Raw genomic sequence first — 21,079 nt, 5'->3', positions numbered from 1 at the left:
CCTCCATCCATCCACCCTCCATCCATCCATCTATCCATCCATCCATCCATCCATCCATCCACCCTCCATCCATCCATCCACCCACCCTCCATCCATCCACCCTCCATCCATCCATCCACCCTCCATCCATCCATCCATCCATCCATCCATCCACCCTCCATCCATCCATCCACCCTCCACCCTCCATCCATCCATCCATCCATCCATCCATCCACCCACCCTCCATCCATCCACCCTCCATCCATCCACCCTCCATCCATCTATCCATCCATCCATCCACCCTCCATCCATCCACCCTCCATCCATCCATCCATCCATCCACTCACCCTCCATCCATCCATCCATCCATCCATCCATCCATCCACCCTCCCTCCATCCATCTATCCATCCATCCATCCATCCACCCTCCATCCATCCACCCACCCACCCTCCATCCATCCATCCACCCACCCTCCATCCATCCACCCTCCCTCCATCCATCTATCCATCCATCCATCCACCCTCCATCCATCCACCCACCCTCCATCCATCCATCCACCCTCCATCCATCCACCCTCCATCCATCCATCCATCCATCCATCCACCCACCCTCCATCCATCCACCCTCCATCCATCCATCCACCCTCCATCCATCTATCCATCCATCCATCCATCCATCCATCCACCCTCCATCCATCCATCCATCCATCCATCCATCCATCCACCCACCCTCCATCCATCCACCCTCCCTCCATCCATCTACCCTCCATCCATCCACCCACCCTCCATCCATCCATCCATCCAGTTCAGGGTTGCAGAGGCTGGAGTCTATCCCAGCTGACACAGTTTCAGGACAAATTTGTTTATGAATTTGTGAGCTTTAGGAGGACCATGTGACATTTGCATATAAATCCCTCGGATTAAACCGGACTGGGTTACTGAGTCGTCTGTATTTTCTGAGGCGGCTGAGGTCCTTCAGCATCTGTCGGACAAAGCTCAGGATTTTCTATGAGTCTGTTGTGGCCAATGCTATCCTCGATGTCAGCGGTCCCCGACCTTTTTTGCTCCACGGACGGTTTAATGTCTGACAATATTTTCACAGACCGACCACTAAGGTGCAACAAAATAAAACGATACGACAGAACCTGGTATTTTGTAAAGATAATAATAAACATGAATTCACTGTGTAACTTTATTAGCAGCGTCCTCCTGAAATGCACCAACATGAGAGGAACATCCTCCTCTCTGCCCCTTAATGCTCGCTATGGTAACACGTAAATATTTCTTTCAAAATAAGACGCACGACTACAACACGGGAAAAGACCCAGGGAAACCGAGTTAACGACGGAAACCATAAAAACCATAAATTTTACACCCGGATCAGCTCTCACGGCCCGGTCCCAGTCCGTGACCCGGGGGTTGGGGACCGCTGTGTTGCATGCTGGGGCAGCAGGTTGAGGGTCGCAGATGCCAACAGACTGAATAGACTGATCAACAAGGCCAGTAATAGAGTGAAATGTTAATCATATATATTTAATCTCTGTAATATTCTGGATATTTATAATTGAGCTATTTGTATATATTTTGTAACTTTAACGAAACTATTAGTTGAGTCCGTTACTGCTCCGACTGTCCTGGAGCGACTGCGACCACATCATGTCCTCTGGGATCAATAAAGTATCCTGATTCTGATAAACGACCCGATCGGTGAACAGCTTCATGTCATCAGGTTAAACAGTCACACTGGATATTTCCACAGGTAGTGTTCGAGCACAGAGCAGTGGCCAGTTAGCTCAGCTGGTTAGCGTGTGGTGCTAATAACGCCACGGTCGTGGGTTCAAGCCCCATACTGGTCATGATGTGTAACTTCCAGCTCCTTCACTGCGTCTGTTTGAAGAGACGCTTTGTTTAATTTGGCCAATTATTCAGATACTGATTAAATACAGAAAGCGGCTGCAGACACACTGAGTCTTCATCTGGGCCACTTCAGCTCAGCTGTGTCACTGACAAATGTGTTGGCCCAGGAAGAGGAAAAGCTGCTCATGAGATGCAGAGAGTTTGTGCCAGATGCAAAAGAGAAAAACACGTAGGTGTTTTTACCCCAGACATTCGGGAAATGTGGGTCACAGTCAAGCAACACTCAGTGGTGTGTGTGAAAACACAACATCGTCTATCAGAGTAAAAATAACCTGTAGTGAGTGTTTCAGGCTGAAGCCTGTGCTGCAGATACCTGCTTCCTGTGTCATCTTGGAGCTCGTCACGTATTCTGCAAACTCCACTGAAGGACAGAAAGTCAGTGATTCAGATTCACGCATGACACACTCCACAGTGTCAGAGCTGTGGACAAACACGTTAATCTCATTTCATGACATTAAATAACGGATCGCTTATTACAGACAATACTTCCTATCAAAGAGAAGACATCAAACTCGATCTCGCACACTTTCTTTCATACAGGGATCTCTGAGATCTCCGTCTTGGAGACACTTTGAGGAATCAAACAATCAGAGTAAAGCAGGACGGCTCCATCGGGCCTCCCTGAAACAACATCCTCACCACACGGAGGAACATCAGCACACATGAGAAGAGGCTGAACGCTAAAAACATGCACATATGAGTAGAAGCAGTAATCTGAGCCTGACTCACCGGAGCTCTCCTCAGTCTGACGCTTGGCCAGCAGAACTGCAACAGGAAACAAAACCACCATCATCATCGTCTTTATCTTTTACCACAAACTTCCAACCATCGTGGTTTCTGCCCTCACATGCTGCTGTCTCACCTCCAGTGGTGTCAATCGTGTTGGCTTCATCGCCTGAAGAAGAGGACGAGAAAAAGAGCGATTAACAGGAAGTAACGTTTAGTGACATCACAGAGAGACAGAGGCCGCTCACCGTAAGGACCGATGCTTTCCCGAGGATCATCTACGACAAACAAAGACACAGACGTCACTATGATTGTTCGTGATCACGTGGTCACACACGCCCAAAATACTTTAAGTAATCTAATTACATCCAGGAAAGTAAGTACAGAGTGAAATGTCACATTTATGTAAGCTGGCCGAATGAAACGTACTCGTTTAGATCAATCACACTTTCCTTCATTATGAAGTTTAAGAAGTAAACTTTTGATATGTTTCAGCTGCTTTAACTCAAAATGATTCCTTCACGAGTTTGAAGATCTGACAACAGATTCGCTCTGTTCCTTAATCTGGACACGATTCACTAATCGATCCTCTCAGTTTATCAATCATCTCATTTCTGGGTCTCCACATGCTGTCAGCTAGTTTGAGGAAAAAGGACAGTTTTCCATTTCGGGGCATTTTTGAGGGACCTCCATACGCATCACCATCTGTCCCATATATCCTCCCTTTCACCTCCATCTTTAAACCTCCACCCTGACCCTCCACCCGCTCGAGAAGAATAAGAAACCTTTTTTTAAACCCGCCTGGTTGTTTAACTGACCTGGTACAAAGCTGTCCTCTGCTGGCGGAGGGAGGGGCACAGCAGCTAGAGGTGGAGAATCAGTAAAATGAGTTAAAGCACACACACACACAGACACAGACACACACACACACACACACACACACACACACACACACACAGACACACACACACACACACACACACACACACACACACACACACACACACACAAAGATGTGTGGAAGAGGCAGAAGTGTGAGCTGTCTGAAGTCACTCGCTCCACTGTAGTCTTAATAAACTCCAAATATGAAACAAGCCTCATGCCTGATGAAACGAACAGGACAGAAGCTCACTACCCAAGCACGGCGTCCCATCATGCATTGCACTGAAGGAATAAATGCAGAGAAGAAGAAGCAGAGCAGCGATGCAGCGTCCCTTCACTCCTCCAGCAGAGGGCGACCTGCCACATCTGGACTGTAGCAGCTACGAGGTCACGAACAACAAGATGAATGGGTGGCAGGTGTGTGGCGGCTCTTTTAACCTGCTGGGTGGATATCCTGGTCTGGAGCCGATTATCTCTCCAGAGTTTGGCTTAAAAAACAACAAAGTGTGACATTTTCATCGATCTCTCATTTGCAGTCCGCCTTAACTTCGATACAGAGTCTGCCCAGAAGGAGTGTGCTTCATAGAGCCTAACATGAACGACAGTTACAGCGCTGCAGTCTGCATCAGGCTGCAGCCAGCCCTGATACTAAACGTGGCAGGTTTAAGTTTCAGAGCTCTAACGTGCAGCAGTCATTAAACAGCAGCAAAACAAAGACTCTTTCTGTTCCTCTCATGTCTCTGACTTAAGCACAGCTCATTCTATTCACTTTGGGTCTAATGATCGGCTAAACGCCTGCTCAGTGCCTGAAGCAGAGACACAGAAGATAACCATCACTGCCATAACTGCCATCTAAAAGTCTAGTTTTAGGTTCTGTTAAGCCGGCCTGTTCCTTCAATGCTGAACACATTATTTAAAAACCCCTGGAGGACTGAAGTCACAGAGCTCACTAATAAACTTCTGCGTGTGCTTCAAAGCTGCACAGGGAGCAGCGCTCCACTGATGCACTCAGAGCTTTGTTTGATTACATCTTTTTAAAAGCTACAATCCAGGAAAGTGACACAAAAAGCAAATATTCAACAGAAAATGGTGTCAGTCAGTGATAACTGCTGTGTTTTTGTTCTTCATATTAACGTGTGAAATGTAAACAGAAATACAGATGCAGGCGTGAACATGTCATCATCCAGAGGCAGAAGGAGAAGGTGGAGGCATGCAGCAGCAGCAGCACCAACCTTGGATTTCAGACTCCACATCCTGAGATCCAGAAGCTGGACCAACCACACACACACACACACACACACACACACACACACACACACACACACACACACACACAGAAAGAAGCCATAATGTTACCATCATAACATCAACAGGTGAGGGAGCCAATCAGTGACCTCACAGGTGTGTGGGGCAGCAGGTAACGTGAGCATTCAGACTCATACAGGTGCTGTGGATACGACGCGGCCACACACAGAGCAGCTTCACTTTCAGCCACGTGGAGTCGACTACATGCTTTTATATTTTGTGTTTGTCGCTCTGTCAGTCAGGTTAGTCCTCATGTGACAAACGACTCGGGCGGCCTTAAACTCTTCAGAGACCTGCAGGTCTGGACCTTAAACCTTATTTTATTCTATCACCAGCTCAAACACTTTGTATGACTGATCTGCTGCTCCCAAACTTATTTCTCCTTCAGGTGACTGGACTGAATTTGTCCTTCATTCAGCAGACTTGCTCACGCGTACCTGATTCGCTCTGTCTGGGCGGAGTCACGGATGGCGCGGCCTCTGTCGGCTCGACGTCTCGCGGCTCTGCAGCTTGCTGATTGGCTGTTTCAGGCTTGATGGTTTCTTCAGTTTTTAACACTTAAAGTTTACAGGATAAAAAGAGGAATGACTGAAGTAAGATTAAAACATGCTCAGTGTAAACATCATGTGTGATTTATGACAGGTAAAAGCAGACAGTGATTATATTCTGAACACCCGTCAGAAGTCCAACATCCTCCTCCATCCTTTCAAATCCAGGTTAGAATCCAGGTAAAGAAGCCGCTGAGCATCACAAACGGCAGGACTATGATGTTTAGGAGCATTTATTTCAAGTCAGGTTCTATTTAGTCAAGCATTAAATAGACGCGCTTCCACTTATCAGGGTTGCTGGAGCTTATCGCAGCTGTCATAGGGCGAGAGGCGGGTACATCCTGGACAGCTCGCCAGTCTGTCGCAGGGCTGACACACAGAGGCAGGACAGCACAGGACTGAGCGTCACCATGGAAGCAGATTTATTTATCCATTAAACTCATTTACTGGTTTTAGAGGTACTTTTGTAAATTAATGTTTAACGTCTGTCCAAATGAACTAAACCATAAACAGCATGCATGTATTATAGTAAAGAGTTATCTACTGAAGTTGAACTAGTGCCAGGCTGTACTTCCATGTAATACCAGTTTGTACCACAAGATGGAGCAAAAAGGTGAAAAAGTTGAAAACTAAGTTGAACAAATGTGTTTTTAAAGGAAAAACAAGAGTTTGTTGATGCTTTCTGACTTCCATTTTGATACAATTTAACTCTGTACAATTTTTAATTCTCACAGATTTATAAAAATTGTGACGTTTGAAGTTTTTTCCGACTTTGAAGTGGAGAAAAAATAAGAAATAGCAGAAGTGTCTGTTTGTCCTGTCATCCGGTCTGCACAGGAAACCGTTTTTGTTCCATGCAAGTGTGAAATCAGCTTCATCCTGTTTGCGCCTTTCACAATAAAAGCCTCTATCTCCACATAAGATGTTTTAGGAAAGTATTTACCACGGCGTCTGAGATAAACATTTGACTTCAGAAACATAATTATTGCCAGTCATGAATTTGGCCCGTACGGGGGTCGAACCCGTGACCTTGGCGTTATTAGCACCATGCTCTAACCTGCTGAGCTAACCGGCCACAGCAGTGTAGAGCTGACAAGACAAAATGACTTAAACCGAATCACTCAGACTCTAATGGCTGTGAATACTAGAAACCTATTAAACAAACTCCTGATCGCTGAACAAAAATACAAAAAACACTGCACTGGCTGTAAAAAAAAAAGGCATAATTATTCATTAAATAGTGTAGTAAAATAATTAAAGATAAACTTATACAAAGTGTGGCTTTCATTCAATATTTCCTTCAAAATTTCTGCATTTAAGGAACCAAAAACCAAAGCGAGATCATCTAAGTGCAAAAGTTAGATTAAAGATCTCTTTCAATAAATAAAACGTATATTTCTCTATAATACTGATGTCAACGTGAACATAATAAAAAGACATCAGTAGTTCAGCAATTTTAAACAATAGCAAAGAAAATGAGCGGTGACAGGAAGTACGCTGAGAACAAATCAGGTTTCCAGCAGAGCTCAGACACTAGCAGACTGGTTGTACTGGGCAGCTCCCACTGTGGAGGAGCTCCAGGGTGGAACTGATATAGAACTTCAGTGTGAAGCCGGTCAGGCTTTGTTGGCAGGACACAGAGACGCTCGCAGGTCCAAATCCACAGGTGGGAATCAGGTCAGCTCCCAGGAGGTTTTCTCAGGTATCAGAAGAGAGTCAGCAGAGCCAGAGGGTGTGTGTGTGTGTGTGTGTGTGTGTGTGTGTGTGTGTGTGTGTGTGTGTGTGTGTGTGTGTGTGTGTAAACTTACCTGTTTGCTTCTCAGGTGTGTCTCCTACATGCAGCCTCTTTGCTTCTTTCAGTCCTGTTCAGTGTTCAGGATATAAATGTTTTAAAGACCACGCCAAGTTATTTACAGCTTTTTATTTGACAATTAAACGTAAAGCGAGCTCTCGTAAAACAGCGCCTTTCCTTCCAGATCTGATGAAATGTTAAATAACTGTTTACAAATCAGCTTTAAAGACTCGTTTAGACCATAATAAGCTTTTAAAAATCTCTGTATTTCTGATTTAAGGCCAACAATGAGGGACGACTGATGTGAAAAAGTAGATATGTACACATGGGAAACTTAAGGAAAAATGGTTCTCGTCCCTTTGAGAGTAGCATACATAAAAACCAGACTGCAGCACTCAGAGAAGAAGATGGGACATAGCAGAAGGAGGAAGCTCTGAATTGTGTGAACTTTATATAAACCTGATTTGGTCTACAGCCAAGTGTGACAGTGCCTTTAAAAACAAAAAGCGGGGTTTCGTTTTTAAGACGTTTAACCGACAGCAGCAGGGAGCTCGGGAGCGCCAGCACCCCGATAATCTTCCTGTGGAAGGAAATCTGAGCTGATAGGATCGAAGCAGCAAGCACACGGTGAGCACAGAAGGAAGCAGTGGTGGCTCGAGATAGCACTGAGCAGAGGAAGAGGGATTCTGCCCTCGTTGTTAATGCTCAACAGGCTTTGCTGTTGGACTGTTGGGGATGTTTGCATGTATTTTGGTTATGGAAAAAAAACCCTCTCTGCACCAAGCAGAGACCTCCAGGGTCTGCAAGGCTTCACCTCAGCTAATCGAAGACCCTGAAGTGGACTTTTGGACCATGTTGATGCTCTTGGAGCCTTTTAATGACGCTACCTGACCAATAACATGCTGTGCTGCAGTGAGGTTATTGTACTAACAGACCATCCAAGAAGTCTGAGCTCCAGCTTTGATGAAAGAAATAAGTGTGATGCTTCCACAAATTCTCTGGATGCACTTGATAACCCAACTCCAGCCTCCTGCCCAACCTGAGACCACCTCCACTGCCTTTAAATAGCACATACACCTGCTCTGTGTAGGGACTGAACCCATAACATTGCCATTACTAGCACCACGCTCTATCCCACAGAGCTAACAATAGCTTACACGAAAGAGGCTTTAACCAACAGGAAAGGAAGCACAGAGAACAAGTAAAAGCTCTCCACTTTGCCTATATGGGAGTCAAACCTGTGACCTTGTCAGAGTCAGACCTATTTGTCCAGCTGACCTCCATGTTGTTTTTTTGGTGCTGGAAGGAGACACAGCTTCACAGAAGCATCAGTAGGTTGGTTAGCAAGATGCTAACATGTTCATCCGTAACAACACAAACCTAGTCGGCATAAAAGACATGAAACTTTGGCCCGTACGGGGGTCGACCCCGTGACCTCGGCGTTATTAGCACCACGCTCTAACCAGCTGAGCTAACCGGCCACCCTGCAAAGCAGCAATGAAATGAAATGTGTTGTTTCGTTATTGATAATCAAGCAAGTGAGAATAAGTCAAACAGCTTGCTTTCTACTGCCATTAAACAGAGAGAGGTAATGAAACAAACGGGGTTTAAAAAAATTACACGAGTCTTTGTGTCTCTAAAAATGAACTCATATTGTAGCTTTTTCATTTTTATTAAACCACGAGAAAGAAACCATCTTAATGTGATGAGCGGGATTTATTCAGCAAACATTTTCTCACATTTTGGAGGAAAAACAAAATAATTTCAGAGGCTGTGAAAGTTTCTTTATTCAGCTCACGACACGTGACTTCCTGATGCTTCGTCACTACACAACAGTTATTACAGGTTATTTTAAAAGCCGGTGTCCTCGAACATCCTTCACCACTTAGATCCACTACATGACTTTGAACTAAAGCTCAACACTTACAATTCAGACGCCTTATACTGGCTCTCATCCTTTGAGCAAAAAACATGATAAGAAAAACCATAAATGTCACATCATCAACCAAAGTCTCATAAAAATGAGAAAAACAAAGACAACATAAATCTCATGAAACTGGCCTTTTGAAAATCGGCCTGTTTGAAGAGGTCTGCAGCACTGAAAGAGCAGCAGTAACACAAGGGAAACAATCTGTGGGCCACATCTGTAGATTAATGGTGAATTTGCCCTGAAGCCACGCTACTGCTTTCTGTGCATCAAATACAGTCATGTGTGAGTGGTTTGGCTTGAAATACTAATTTCTAGTTCACCACAGTTCCAGCTGTGTGGTGTCTGTATCACAGTTAAGACTGAAGACTCTGGTTTGAGCCCTTAATGAAGGTGTAATGTCCTGTAACTTTGTGAATGAGCAACAGAAGCAGAACACGTTGGAGGGAAAACATTTTAAACCTCTGTTGGGGATAAAACTTGAAGAGGGGTTTTTAATCAGATTGTCCGTTTGTATTTATTTAATTTACAAAGGAGACTCAAAACAACTGCCTGGATTGCAAAGTGTGTTCAGACTTGTGTTCAGCATCGTCTTTGCTGGGTGGTTACAAGACCTTCAAACCCCACCGAGTAGCTTTTCATCCGTTTCCCGAATATGGGAGCTGAGGCTGGCAAATCAGAGCCATGACCATTTGTGAGGTCATCACTTTGTGCCGTGAGGCATTTTCTTCTTCTCTTCTAAGACGCTCTTCTCTCTCCTGACCGCTGTCATGGTCACTCTCTCAGTTATCTCACCTTTCACCTGCGAACTGTTCAGCTTCCTCTCCGGTAGCACTCGTCTCTTTAAGCCATTTCCTTGTCTCACCACGCCCTCTTTCGCCAGCCGCTCCACCTCCATCTTCTCCTTTTCAGTTTTCTCCCGCTCTAGCTTCATCTTCGCTGCCCTCTCCAGTCTTTCCCATTCCATCCTCTCCCTCTCGTTTCTCTCTGTCGTTTCTTTTTCTACTCTTTCTCGCTCTAATTTCTCCTTATCCTGTGCGACTCTTGCCCTTTCTTTGGCTAAGCGCTCCTTCTCTATCCTTTCCTTGTCTATCTTTTCTCTGGCGAGTCTGTCTCTTTCCTTAACAAGCCGTTCCCTTTCCAGTCTTTCTTTTTCTGCTTTCTCCTTGGCGAGCTTCTCTTTCTCAAGTCGTTCCTTTTCTTTGGCGATCCATTGTCTCTCCAATCTTTCCTTCTCCGCCTTCTCCTTCGCAATCCTTTCTTTTTCCAATCTTTCCTTCTCCTTGGCGATCCGTTCCCTCTCCAATCTTTCCCTTTCTGCCTTCTCTTTGGCGATCCTTTCTTTCTCTAGTCTTTCCTTCTCCTTGGCGATCCTTTCTTTCTCTAGTCTTTCCTTTTCCTTGGCGATCCTTTCTTTCTCTAGTCTTTCCTTGGCGATCCTTTCTTTCTCTAGTCTTTCCTTGGCGATCCTTTCTTTCTCTAGTCTTTCCTTGGCGATCCTTTCTTTCTCTAGTCTTTCCTTTTCCTTGGCGATCCTTTCTTTCTCTAGTCTTTCCTTCTCCTTGGCGATCCTTTCTTTCTCTAGTCTTTCCTTCTCCTTGGCGATCCTTTCTTTCTCTAGTCTTTCCTTGGCGATCCTTTCTTTCTCTAGTCTTTCCCTCTCCTTGGCGATCCTTTCTTTCTCTAGTCTTTCCTTGGCGACCCTTTCTTTCTCTAGTCTTTCCTTTTCCTTGGCGACCCTTTCTTTCTCTAGTCTTTCCTTCTCCTTGGCGATCCTTTCTTTCTCTAGTCTTTCCTTGGCGACCCTTTCTTTCTCTAGTCTTTCCTTTTCCTTGGCGACCCTTTCTTTCTCTAGTCTTTCCTTGGCGATCCTTTCTTTCTCTAGTCTTTCCTTGGCGATCCTTTCTTTCTCTAGTCTTTCCTTTTCCTTGGCGACCCTTTCTTTCTCTAGTCTTTCCTTGGCGATCCTTTCTTTCTCTAGTCTTTCCTTTTCCTTGGCGATCCTTTCTTTCTCTAGTCTTTCCTTGGCGACCCTTTCTTTCTCTAGTCTTTCCTTGGCGATCCTTTCTTTCTCTAGTCTTTCCTTGGCGATCCTTTCTTTCTCTAGTCTTTCCTTCTCCTTGGCGATCCTTTCTTTCTCTAGTCTTTCCTTGGCGATCCTTTCTTTCTCTAGTCTTTCCTTGGCGATCCTTTCTTTCTCTAGTCTTTCCTTCTCCTTGGCGACCCTTTCTTTCTCTAGTCTTTCCTTGGCGACCCTTTCTTTCTCTAGTCTTTCCTTCTCCTTGGCGACCCTTTCCTTCTCAAGTCTCTCCCTTTCTAATCTTTCCCTCTCTGCCTTCTCCCGCTCTGTTCTCTCTCTTTCTTTGGCAATGCGTTCCCTCTCAAGCCTTTCCTTTTCAGCCCTCTCGCTTTCCACTCTTTCTTTCTCCTGTTTCTCCCTCTCTGCCTTTTCCCTCTCCACCCTCTCTTTCTCCATTCTTTCCTTTTCTTCTCTAGCTGCCTTTTCTTTAGCAAGCCTCTCCATTTCCAGTCTCTCTTTTTCTGCCTTCTCTTGAGCTAACCTTTCTCTCTCAGCTTTCTCCTTGGCTTCCTTTTCCAGCTTGTCGTTCTCAATCTTTTCCTTTTCTATCCTCTCCTTCTCCAATCTCTCCTTTTCCAACCTCTCTGCCTCCTTTCTCCTCTCTTCACTTTCCCTCTCCTGTCTGAGTTGCTCCTCAGCCACCTCCAGCTCCTTCTTCTTCAGCACCCAGACTGCCTCCCTTGCTTCCTCCTCTTGGGTGAGAAAAGCCCTAATCTCAGCCACTGCGATGCGAGCGATCCTCTTGGCCTCCATCTTCTCATGGATCGTCCTCAACTCGTTCTTCAGAGTCGAACGCAGCATGGCGCCTCGGACGACGTGGTCTGAGGCTTGAGGTGAAAAGTCTTAAGATTACTGTCCACATGCTCACCACTACGACTCATTAGTGTGCTGGCACACAGCAACCAAGGAAATGTTAGAGATGCAGGGGAAGAGATGCAAGTCCGATGTTAGGGTCAATTTAAAAGCCACACAAATGGGGTCGACTGTTTAAGACTTAGGATTATGTTGCTTTTACAAAACATCCACAGAGTTCAATTTATTAGAATCAAGGATTAAATTATCCCTGTGAAGAACTCGTCAGTGTGTACGACGTGAGACTCGTGAAAATCAAACTTTATCCGATTTAAATTTGGCTGATTTCACCTTCATGGTCGTTGCTTTCCTACCTCTGGGCAGCTTCCACTACTGCTGGTATTTCCTGTTCTGACCGCTTGTACTTTCTCCACTGTCTCAAAACAGCAAAATCTTCAACTTCATCTTGTGGAAGAGAACAAATTAATAGGGACAATTCTGGCGAGGTGTGGTGAGGCTACAGCTCCAGAGAGTGTAGGTGGGTAACATCTTAGAGGCAGAAATAAAAAAACAGTCGATTCGTCACACAGATTCCTAGTTCAGGCATTTTCCTCTGAATGTTCTTCAGTTTAAAGAGTCGGGACTTTACAGTAAAGGCTGTCTGAATAGTCTTTCTCTGGGAGTTTAATTTCATGGTGCGCAAGTTGAAAAATGAAATAAAAAGTCTTGCTCGTGACGGACTAGCTTTGGGCTCGGACACAATAGACTCTGAGTCAGAATAGCTCTTTTAGTCTCTTGGTTGTAGCCAGAGACCCAGAATCAGAATCAGAATACTTTATTCATCCCGAGGGAAATTAGCAGTCATCACCATCTTTGCTCTACGACATGAAATTTGGGTTAGAGTTGGAGGACTGCGGTGAAATCACAGACAGGAGAGGGCAAGTAGCCACTTGCAGGGATGTCCAGTGATGGAAACCGTCCAGGGGTGCAAGGGAAGATAACCTTGAAGCTGATATCAGCCAAATTTTAAATGACTAAAGGGGCGACCACGATAGGTATAACTGACTGTGAGTCACAGCGGATATTCGAGGCTCCGGTGTTTACTATCCTAGCATGGGTTAACTAATGGCACCCTTTGCTGTCACTGGCAGTTACTTCAATCACTTACGCCCCTAAAATTCACACTTTCTGCATTCTTTAGTTATAAAATTATACACAGTACAGGACACTCTGGACATGCAGTCGGCAGGTTTTAGTACCTCGAGTCGTGTTCTTCTTCTCAGTAGCCTCTCCTGTAACCTCTACTAATAATACACAGAAGGAAAAACAGCCCATGACACACAGCAGTACCACAAATTCAGGCACAAACCCACACAGAGGGATCACTACCTTCTGGGAGTTTAACCTCAGCATCAGTGGCCATTAACACCTCATCTTCTATGAGGACAAACAAATCAGAGAGTTTGATAGTGAAGGTCTACTTGCTGATAACAGAAAGCCAAACTAGCACAGCAAGCGGTGCAAACAACAAAAACTTGACAATAAAAGAAAACAGCGGCGATTTCAGGCGTCTCAGAGTGACTTCTGGCACAGAGTCTCTCTTTTGACTCTGGTTTGGTTATTCTGACTGAAACTAACATTTCTGAGCTTCATGCCTCACTGGTCTGAAATAACTTCAGTGATCTTGTAACACTTCAGTCAAAGCTGAGGATGTATCCACAACTTTTACTCGAGATAAACACTCTCAAACACGTAAAAACATTACTGTATTTAATGGTATTAGTGTATTTCAGAAGCACAAACAGAGCCACTAAACAAAGTCATGAACGACCTCACTCTGTAACAAAAAGGCAGACAGTTAGAGAGTTAAGGCTGTTATGGGCTCAGTTAGTCACTCAGCATCAAACGGAGTCGTGCAGATACCTTTCCTTTTCCCTCTCTTCTTCACCTCTTTCTGCTCCTCTGCAGGGTTTAGGAAGCAGACACACCTGTCAGGTGAGCGCACGGCAGGCTGTGAGCTCACACAAACACAGTCTCTGTACACTACCTTTCCTCAGCCTGTCTCTCCTCACAGCATGGCCTTTTAACTTCTTATCATCTGAACCGATGCACAGAATAAAAGGAAGGTAAACACAATCAGCTGTGACAAAAACAAATAAACAAATTATGCTCGTGCAGGTTTTTCCTGCACAGACGAAGTTTGTTGAACCTTAGGAGGAATCAGACCGAGATCTTAACAGGTTGTCTGCGAAGGTTCTCAGTCACCCAGGTCATCATCGTAGTCTAAGGAGCTCGGAAAGAAAAGCGTCTGGACTTCTTTAGTTTTGTTGAAGACGTTTCATGCGAGAAGCTTCTTCAGCTCTAAGAGCAGCTGGTGGAGAGTCCCAGGATTTAAGCCCTAAAGAAGTCCAGATGCTTTTCTTTCCAAGCTCTTTAGACTATCTGAACAGGTTGTTAATCAGACTTTCAGTCATGCATAAAAGACATTTACAATTCAAGTTTCCATAAATAACAGGACTATTTAAAGACACTGCTGTTAAATGAGACAACAAAAATCGATTCAGGACATCATCCTTATGTTTCACTCCCTAAAAGCAAATTATAACTGAGGTGAAGATGCTCTTATGCTTTCTTTACAACACCATATAATACGAAGGTTTGAAGTTCAAACACTTACAAGTTTAGATTTTAGAAAAATTCATATAGTAACTGTTTAATCTGTTCACCGTCCACATTTTTTGTTGATAATTGGCGAAGCCTAGATGTACGAGGCCACCGTATAGAAAAGAATTAATGCGTCTTTGATCTGATCTGCACTTTATTACTCATCACAGGTGACCTGCATCCTCTAGGTCAGTGTTTCCCAACCACTGTGCCGTGGCACATAGGTGTGCCGTGAGAAATGATTAGTTGGTGATTAGTACTCTCAGTGACCAGCGTGAGTGACAGGCAGAACAATTACATTCTCTTCCACTAGAGGGCAGTACAGCTACTGACCCAGATGAAGGCCCTAACTTGGGTAGTGGTCAGAAAAAAGCAAAAAAGGTACACTGGGGACAAACCGAGCCAATTCTGCGGCGCCTGATCCGTGGGGGGAAACGATCAGTATGCTGTTTGTGACATTTTTGCTCAGCGGTGTACAGTGTGATTTTTCTAATGTGAAATATGTGCCGTGGCTCCAAAAAGTTGGGAAACACTGCTCTAATCGTCTGCAGCTTTGAACACAACAAAGCCCAAAAAGTGATCCAAAGGTCAGAGGTGAGAGGTCAAACATAAGATGTGCACATTAGTGTTTTACAGGCAGAGAAATATAAATGTTGTTAAAATGCACAAAGTGTTAATAAGAAAAGCACACAAGCAGCGGCTGATGACCACCTGATAGCTGACGTTAGGTTAACTGAAGCCAGATTAGGTGACGATATCGGGCTATGTTGAGCCTGCTGTGCAGTGCAGGCATCAGAGGCAGCATCTGACCAATCAGAAACATGGACGTGTCTGCAGAGCGACCGACTCTCCAAACAAAGACAGAAGCAGCGTGTGTGCATCATGTATATTAATAAAGTTTATTTAAAGCCAGGAAGGGCTGTAAGCTGACAGAGTCATTATTATCACAGCTCTCGTGATGACACAGTTACAGCTAAAATGACATTAATGAATGTGAGATATTAGTGACTTAACCCTTTAAGACCTACCACAGAACCAAGTCCGCCAGAGCTTATATTATAGTTTTACATGCTGTGGAGCCATTTTTGGAAGCATTTCAAGTTGCTATACATCAATACAACAATTATAGCCCAGATTTTAATAATATGTCTGCATTAAGTGCATAGTAATTACATAAATTGTAAAAAAGTGCAATAAACTACAAAAAAATTGAAAAGCGTTTTTTGTTTTTTTAACATATATTTGTAGTTAGAGAAATTTAAGAGGCTTATCCCTGAAAACTGTAAATACAAAAAAGTTGCACAAAATAGTTTCCCACCACAGGAAATTTATTTTGAGTGTCTTCATAGTTTTATTTTTGAAAGACACCAATTTTTATATACTGCAGGAAAAACGAAAATAAATATTATACTGCAAATTTGCAAAAAAGCAGCATATGCATCAAAATAAACTATTTCCAGCAGTGCAATATGAGTCCTCAGCATCCCAGAAACGACACAGAAAGTCATAAAGTCAAAGATAACTTTTAAAAACACCAGTATAGGCTCATGAGGCCCTGATGGTAAAAAATTACATTTCTGCGAAAATGACGTCACTTCCGGTTTCGGGCAGGTCATGGAGGACATGCGATAGTTCGCACTGACGTCTATTCCAACGTAGGAAGTGTTATGAACAGCTGATCGGATCGGCAAAGCGTGTTTCTGGAATATTATGTTTTTGTTGCTGCAAGTGCTTTTTATGCAGTTTTTGCAAAGCTATATGTGGAAGGAAACCGTGACCGAGGACAAGCTGATGGCATCAGATGTAAGTACAACTCCTCCGGTTTCATATGCAAAACAAATTATTGCGCTAGCTCACGTGGTTGCAGAGCTACCGGGATTTAAAAATAGTTACGCAAAACAGAGCGTGCCCGCTCCGACCGGCTCTAAAGGGTTAAACCTGTGCAGAGTTTAGAAAGCTGCAATCGTGCTGATGATAAATGGGGAACAAGTAAAGAGAGAAGTCAACACATACGAGCGGTAAGTGCTCTATTTTAGGATTTCATGCTGAGCTTATAGAACAGTGACCATGTTTTTACACTTAACAATCTTTGGTCCTCTTACGATCCACGCTCTGAGTTCTGAGGGGTCGTGGCAGGACTTTGGTGAGAGGTGGTGATTTCATACTAGCTGATTATCTCAGCAATAATCTGCTGTGAAGCAGGTGAGGCCAGCAGCACAAGTTACCACAAACAGCAAACCTTCTTTATAACCCTGGAAACTCCCGAGTGACCTCACAAAAGTCCGAGTTATGTTTCTGCGCCACTGGTATGAAATGACTGCAAACTGATCAATACGTAACAACGCAGAAGCACACACCACAAATAAAAACTACTCAAACTACAGATTTCTGATCAGTTTCAGCAACGTCGCCGTAAAGATTTTAAAACTGACGTGAATGAAACCACGTGATGGACGCTCACATCACACCCCTGCTTTTTGTTACTGTGTGCAGAGAAAATAATCACAACAGCTTATGGGCTCACATACATTACGCACTAATGTGTTTGTGCAGTAAGTCCAGCACTTTACGATAAAATAAGTCATAAAAGGCAAACATTTATGCTGCGTGCAAAGATGAGAACATAAAGGTGAATAAAGAGGATAAACGCCCTCTGTGACATCAAAGATCGTGTCCTTGAGTTTGTATAAAACTGACCTGTGACGACAGACATTTAAGGATAACTGATTTTATATAACGCTTAGACCAAAAATGTAAACATTAATTAACAAATTAAATGACTAATATGTTGAATATTTCACTGGTAACTGCATCATAAATTATACAGAAATGAATAAAGGTGTTTATAGTTTCAGAAAACGTGACAATAATTACTTTCCCTTTTGAATAAATTTAGTCTGAATTTTTCTATTGAATTATTTTTTATTTGTTTCCCTTTGACTGGTTGTCAGTGGTGTCTTGTAGTATTTTATTTCTGTATTGTGAATTATTTACTGGCTTGTTTACTTTGTTATCCTGGCACTTTCGACCCTCCGTACGGTACAGCTACAGCACCAAAGCTCTCGCTTTGTTCGCGGTCGGTCGCTTAGGTCTTCTGTCTGTTTAAAAATGTTATCATGAATGAGAGCGGAGGTAACAGCTGGGTTAAATTCAAACTCGTTATCGTCCCTAAAAATGAATTTCCTTCAGTTTTCCTCCAGTTGCCACTAGCACCTGCTTTACCGTTTGACCTCTGACCTCGCAGGACATTTTTATCTGATGGAGAAAATCTGTTAATGTCAAACAAACGAATCCCGTAGATCGATCGTTATCTGGAATCCCTTCAGCCTTCAGCTCTTCCTGCTTGTGGTGTTTCGGATTTATTAAATTAAAACTCGGACCAGTCTGCCCTGTTTGGCCTCCTCCAATCATACTGGGTTACAGCACATCCCAGTCTGGTCGGGACCAGGCAGCCTCCCTACCGCCTGTGTCTCTGCTTCCTATTGGTTCTGGAGGTCCAGTATGACCCCTTTAACCTCCCCGTCATCCGAGGAGGCTGTCCGGCCCTCCTCCTCCTCCATCATCTCAGAGGCCGCCGCTTCCTCCTCCTCACCTGGCTCTAAGGGCGAGGACACTACGTCATAAAGGAAGGTGAAGAAGCCATAGATCCAATCAGAGCCCTCCTCAGCTAAAATATTAAGAACCTCCTCGAGCGACTCGGCATTCGCACTACCGCTGCCATCTTTGGTCAGGCCTGACGGAAGAGAGAGGAAGAGAAGAAAAGGGACGGGTGGAAGTGCAGAGGGATCAAAGGAGGAAATTATAAAGGAAAAGAAGTGGAAATGATGCGATGGAGGGAGGATGGACGGGGGGAGTAAACTGGAACAAAAAAGTGTGGTAAAATAAATAAATACAGGGTGATGAGACGGGACAAGAGAAAGATAGTGAGTTAAAGATGAATTATAGACATTTAATAAAGATTTTACTTCCTGTCTCAACCACGTCAGATGACCTCTGACACGACGTCCGCTCAATAAAAACGAACAGAGGCGGCCACGTTCCTGCTAAGACTACTTCAAACACGACATCTATAACACAGCTTCCCATTAAGACTTCATACTGCCAGCGGATGCTATCAACACTCTGTTGTTATTTACAGGAGGTTGCAATACTTGCCTGGCCCTATCAAAACACAGACTCAATACATTTCTTATTTCCGGTCATTTATCACCTGTTCAAACTCTGGATGTTTATTTTTAACAAAGTTTCAAACAATGAGTTGGCAGATTGATCTAAACACTCAGGTTCAAGCTGTTTTTTCTATTCTTAGATCTGTGTGATGTCACAAGGAGGGTTTTACCTGATATGGTCATTTCACACAAGCCCCACCCACATTGCTTAAAGGAAGCAGATACTATGGCTCAGATCAGACATAAGATGAACTGATGGGGTTGCCCACAGCCCAGACAAAGAAGGATTATTCTAAACTGGGAATCATGCAAAGCTGCCGTGGTAGAGTCTGAAAACACCACCTCCTGTTTGCACTCTCGGTTACTGTCTTCAGTTTACTGGCAACAAAACCTAAAAAAGTAAAAGCTCTCGGCCTCATAAATAATAAGATCATCTTTGAAGTGAAAGACAGAGCAGAAAACTGATCTTTGAGATACATAAACAGGTTTCAAATGAAAACTTCCGCTTTTGTTGAAGGTAATGACAGTTGTTGAGAAACTCAAAGAAAAGTGTCCAAAAAAAAAAAGCTTCAAATCATGGAAACAGAAAACGATGCCTGCAGCAGATCCATTTCTACCTGAAGATCAGAGGCGGGCTGTGCTGTGGTTGGTTTAAACACTCGTTTTCAAACTGGAGACAGCTGCGTAATGAAGCCGCTCTAGTAGCCACAAATGTTCACAATCCTGTCGAGGTTTTGTAAAAGCAGCGTAACACTAAGTGCTAAATCTGAACCAGTGAAATAATGAACGGTGTTTAAGGCCCGTCTGAGACCTCAACACACTAAATTTAAGTAGAAGTGAGGGAACATGGTCTGGTTTTCTAGTTCTACTTAGGTATGGAAATATTCAACAGTGTCCCTTCAGCACTCTGATCATTGATGTTCTCTGTTTATTGTGCAGGATTTGTGAAACTCCTTGGCTTTACAGAACGTTTATCCTTCCATCCATTTTCTCCGTATGTTGTTCGAGGTCATGGTGGCAGCGAGCTGAGCCTCCCTTTCCTTGACCTCTCCTTGGACACACCCTTCAGCGGTCCCAAGCCCTCTGAGACACATAATCTCTCCAGTGCGCCCCGTGGTCTCCACCCAGTAAGACTTGAGCGAACCACCCAATCTTAGAAGTGTCCAGCAGCAGCAGCTCGAGCCAGAGCGTCTACCGAACGACCCTCTGTCTCAGAGAAAGGCTGAAGGGCTGCTGTGCCAGCTTTCTGTGGCTTAGGGATTCATAATAATATGCATATGTAATGTATAACTTAACCATGAAAGAGGAAGTAGAACTATGACAACGTACCAAAAGGCCAATTCTTATAACATCCAGATGTTCAGCTGATGTCTGTTTACTAATTACTTGAAGAAGCTTGACCATGACGTCCTGCTCTCATGTGGGAAAAGCCTACCTCACTTTCTCTTCATGCTGGAGATCCAACCCTTACTGACTGTCTCATTTTTTCCCAACCAACCAGCCGACAATCAAAACTTTGCGCCGCGTAACTACACCCTGAAACATGACAACACGCCTGCTGTGTCTCACGACCGTTTCAGACCTTCCTCTCTTGATTTATAAATTCATACTTGACAGATTTTAGCAACGACCTGCAGGGACACTGATACAGTAGATCAGGCACTTCTCTGTGCCAGCGATGGACATTTAAACTGTCAGAACCCTGAGCTGCAGCTCATTTTCATTTATTTTTATTGCAGTTCTGCAGTCATCTTTATATTTGCATGCTTCCCCTGTTTCACAGCACCGTCTGATCTCAGGGTTTTTTCCTCCATTAGCAATGGACTCGTGGCCCACACACTTTCATCTCTGAGCATCTCGTCTGCGTTTGCAGTCACGCTGCTGACTCTGTGTTAAACCTGAGCTTTGTGGCTTCCTGTGATGCTTCAGCTGGTTTTAAGCTCAGTTTATGTTCGACGGGTTAATCTCTGAATCCGAGGCACTGTCACACGTCTGTAAACCACATCAGGCAGGCAGAAAAGCGGGCAGCAAACAGCAAAATTAAAGCAGACTTGCCAAGCAGAACTTTGGCGTCCTCCACGTCAAAGTCTCCGTCTCCGTCTGTGTCGTAGGCCGTCAGTTTACCTGGAGGAGGAAGAGGAGATGAAGTTCAACCAACAAATTCTGAAAAACACGAAAATGTTTGTGCATGCAGCTACCAGAGTCAACTGCAACACTTTAAAGTTCTCTGTGTCTCATATTTTCTATGTGCCGCTCGTCTTGGATCGTACTGAATAAAACTTTAAGCCCTTGTTGTAA

At 44.1% G+C, this 21,079-nt stretch overlaps 1 protein-coding gene and 3 non-coding genes across 14 annotated transcripts in view; 1 reads left to right on the top strand and 3 right to left on the bottom strand.

Annotated features, from left to right (window-relative positions):
• Window positions 1–21,079, bottom strand: part of unm_hu7910 (un-named hu7910) — a 45,639-nt gene that overhangs the window by 10,431 nt on the left and 14,129 nt on the right. For 3 of the 11 annotated variants that reach the window (XM_024803603.2, XM_024803599.2, XM_024803602.2), the window contains 6 exons: window positions 20,837–20,905; window positions 13,996–14,046; window positions 13,872–13,910; window positions 13,338–13,385; window positions 13,208–13,252; window positions 8,919–11,983 (listed from right to left, as the gene is read on the bottom strand). In XM_024803603.2, coding sequence (XP_024659371.2) covers window positions 9,780–11,983; window positions 13,208–13,252; window positions 13,338–13,385; window positions 13,872–13,910; window positions 13,996–14,046; window positions 20,837–20,905 — 2,456 coding nt within the window. In that variant the 3' untranslated portion in view covers window positions 8,919–9,779. Of the gene's footprint in view, window positions 1–2,209; window positions 2,258–2,625; window positions 2,662–2,758; window positions 2,792–2,870; window positions 2,901–3,440; window positions 3,486–4,736; window positions 4,773–5,246; window positions 5,367–7,165; window positions 7,220–8,918; window positions 11,984–13,207; window positions 13,253–13,337; window positions 13,386–13,871; window positions 13,911–13,995; window positions 14,047–20,836; window positions 20,906–21,079 lie in introns of those variants that run through there. The other 8 variants (XM_076888561.1, XM_076888563.1, XM_024803604.2 and 5 more) reach the window with 7 other exon arrangements.
• Window positions 1,762–1,835, top strand: trnai-aau (transfer RNA isoleucine (anticodon AAU)). Its single transcript has one exon. It is a non-coding gene; the product is annotated as a tRNA-Ile (tRNA).
• On the bottom strand, window positions 6,359–6,432 carry trnai-aau (transfer RNA isoleucine (anticodon AAU)). The gene has a single exon. It is a non-coding gene; the product is annotated as a tRNA-Ile (tRNA).
• Window positions 8,557–8,630, bottom strand: trnai-aau (transfer RNA isoleucine (anticodon AAU)). The gene has a single exon. It is a non-coding gene; the product is annotated as a tRNA-Ile (tRNA).

The sequence above is a fragment of the Maylandia zebra genome, linkage group LG9, assembly GCF_041146795.1.
Source record: "Maylandia zebra isolate NMK-2024a linkage group LG9, Mzebra_GT3a, whole genome shotgun sequence".
Lineage (NCBI taxonomy): Eukaryota > Metazoa > Chordata > Actinopteri > Cichliformes > Cichlidae > Maylandia > Maylandia zebra.
Note: the sequence above shows the minus strand (reverse complement) of the source record. Positions and strands in the feature narration are given on the sequence as shown.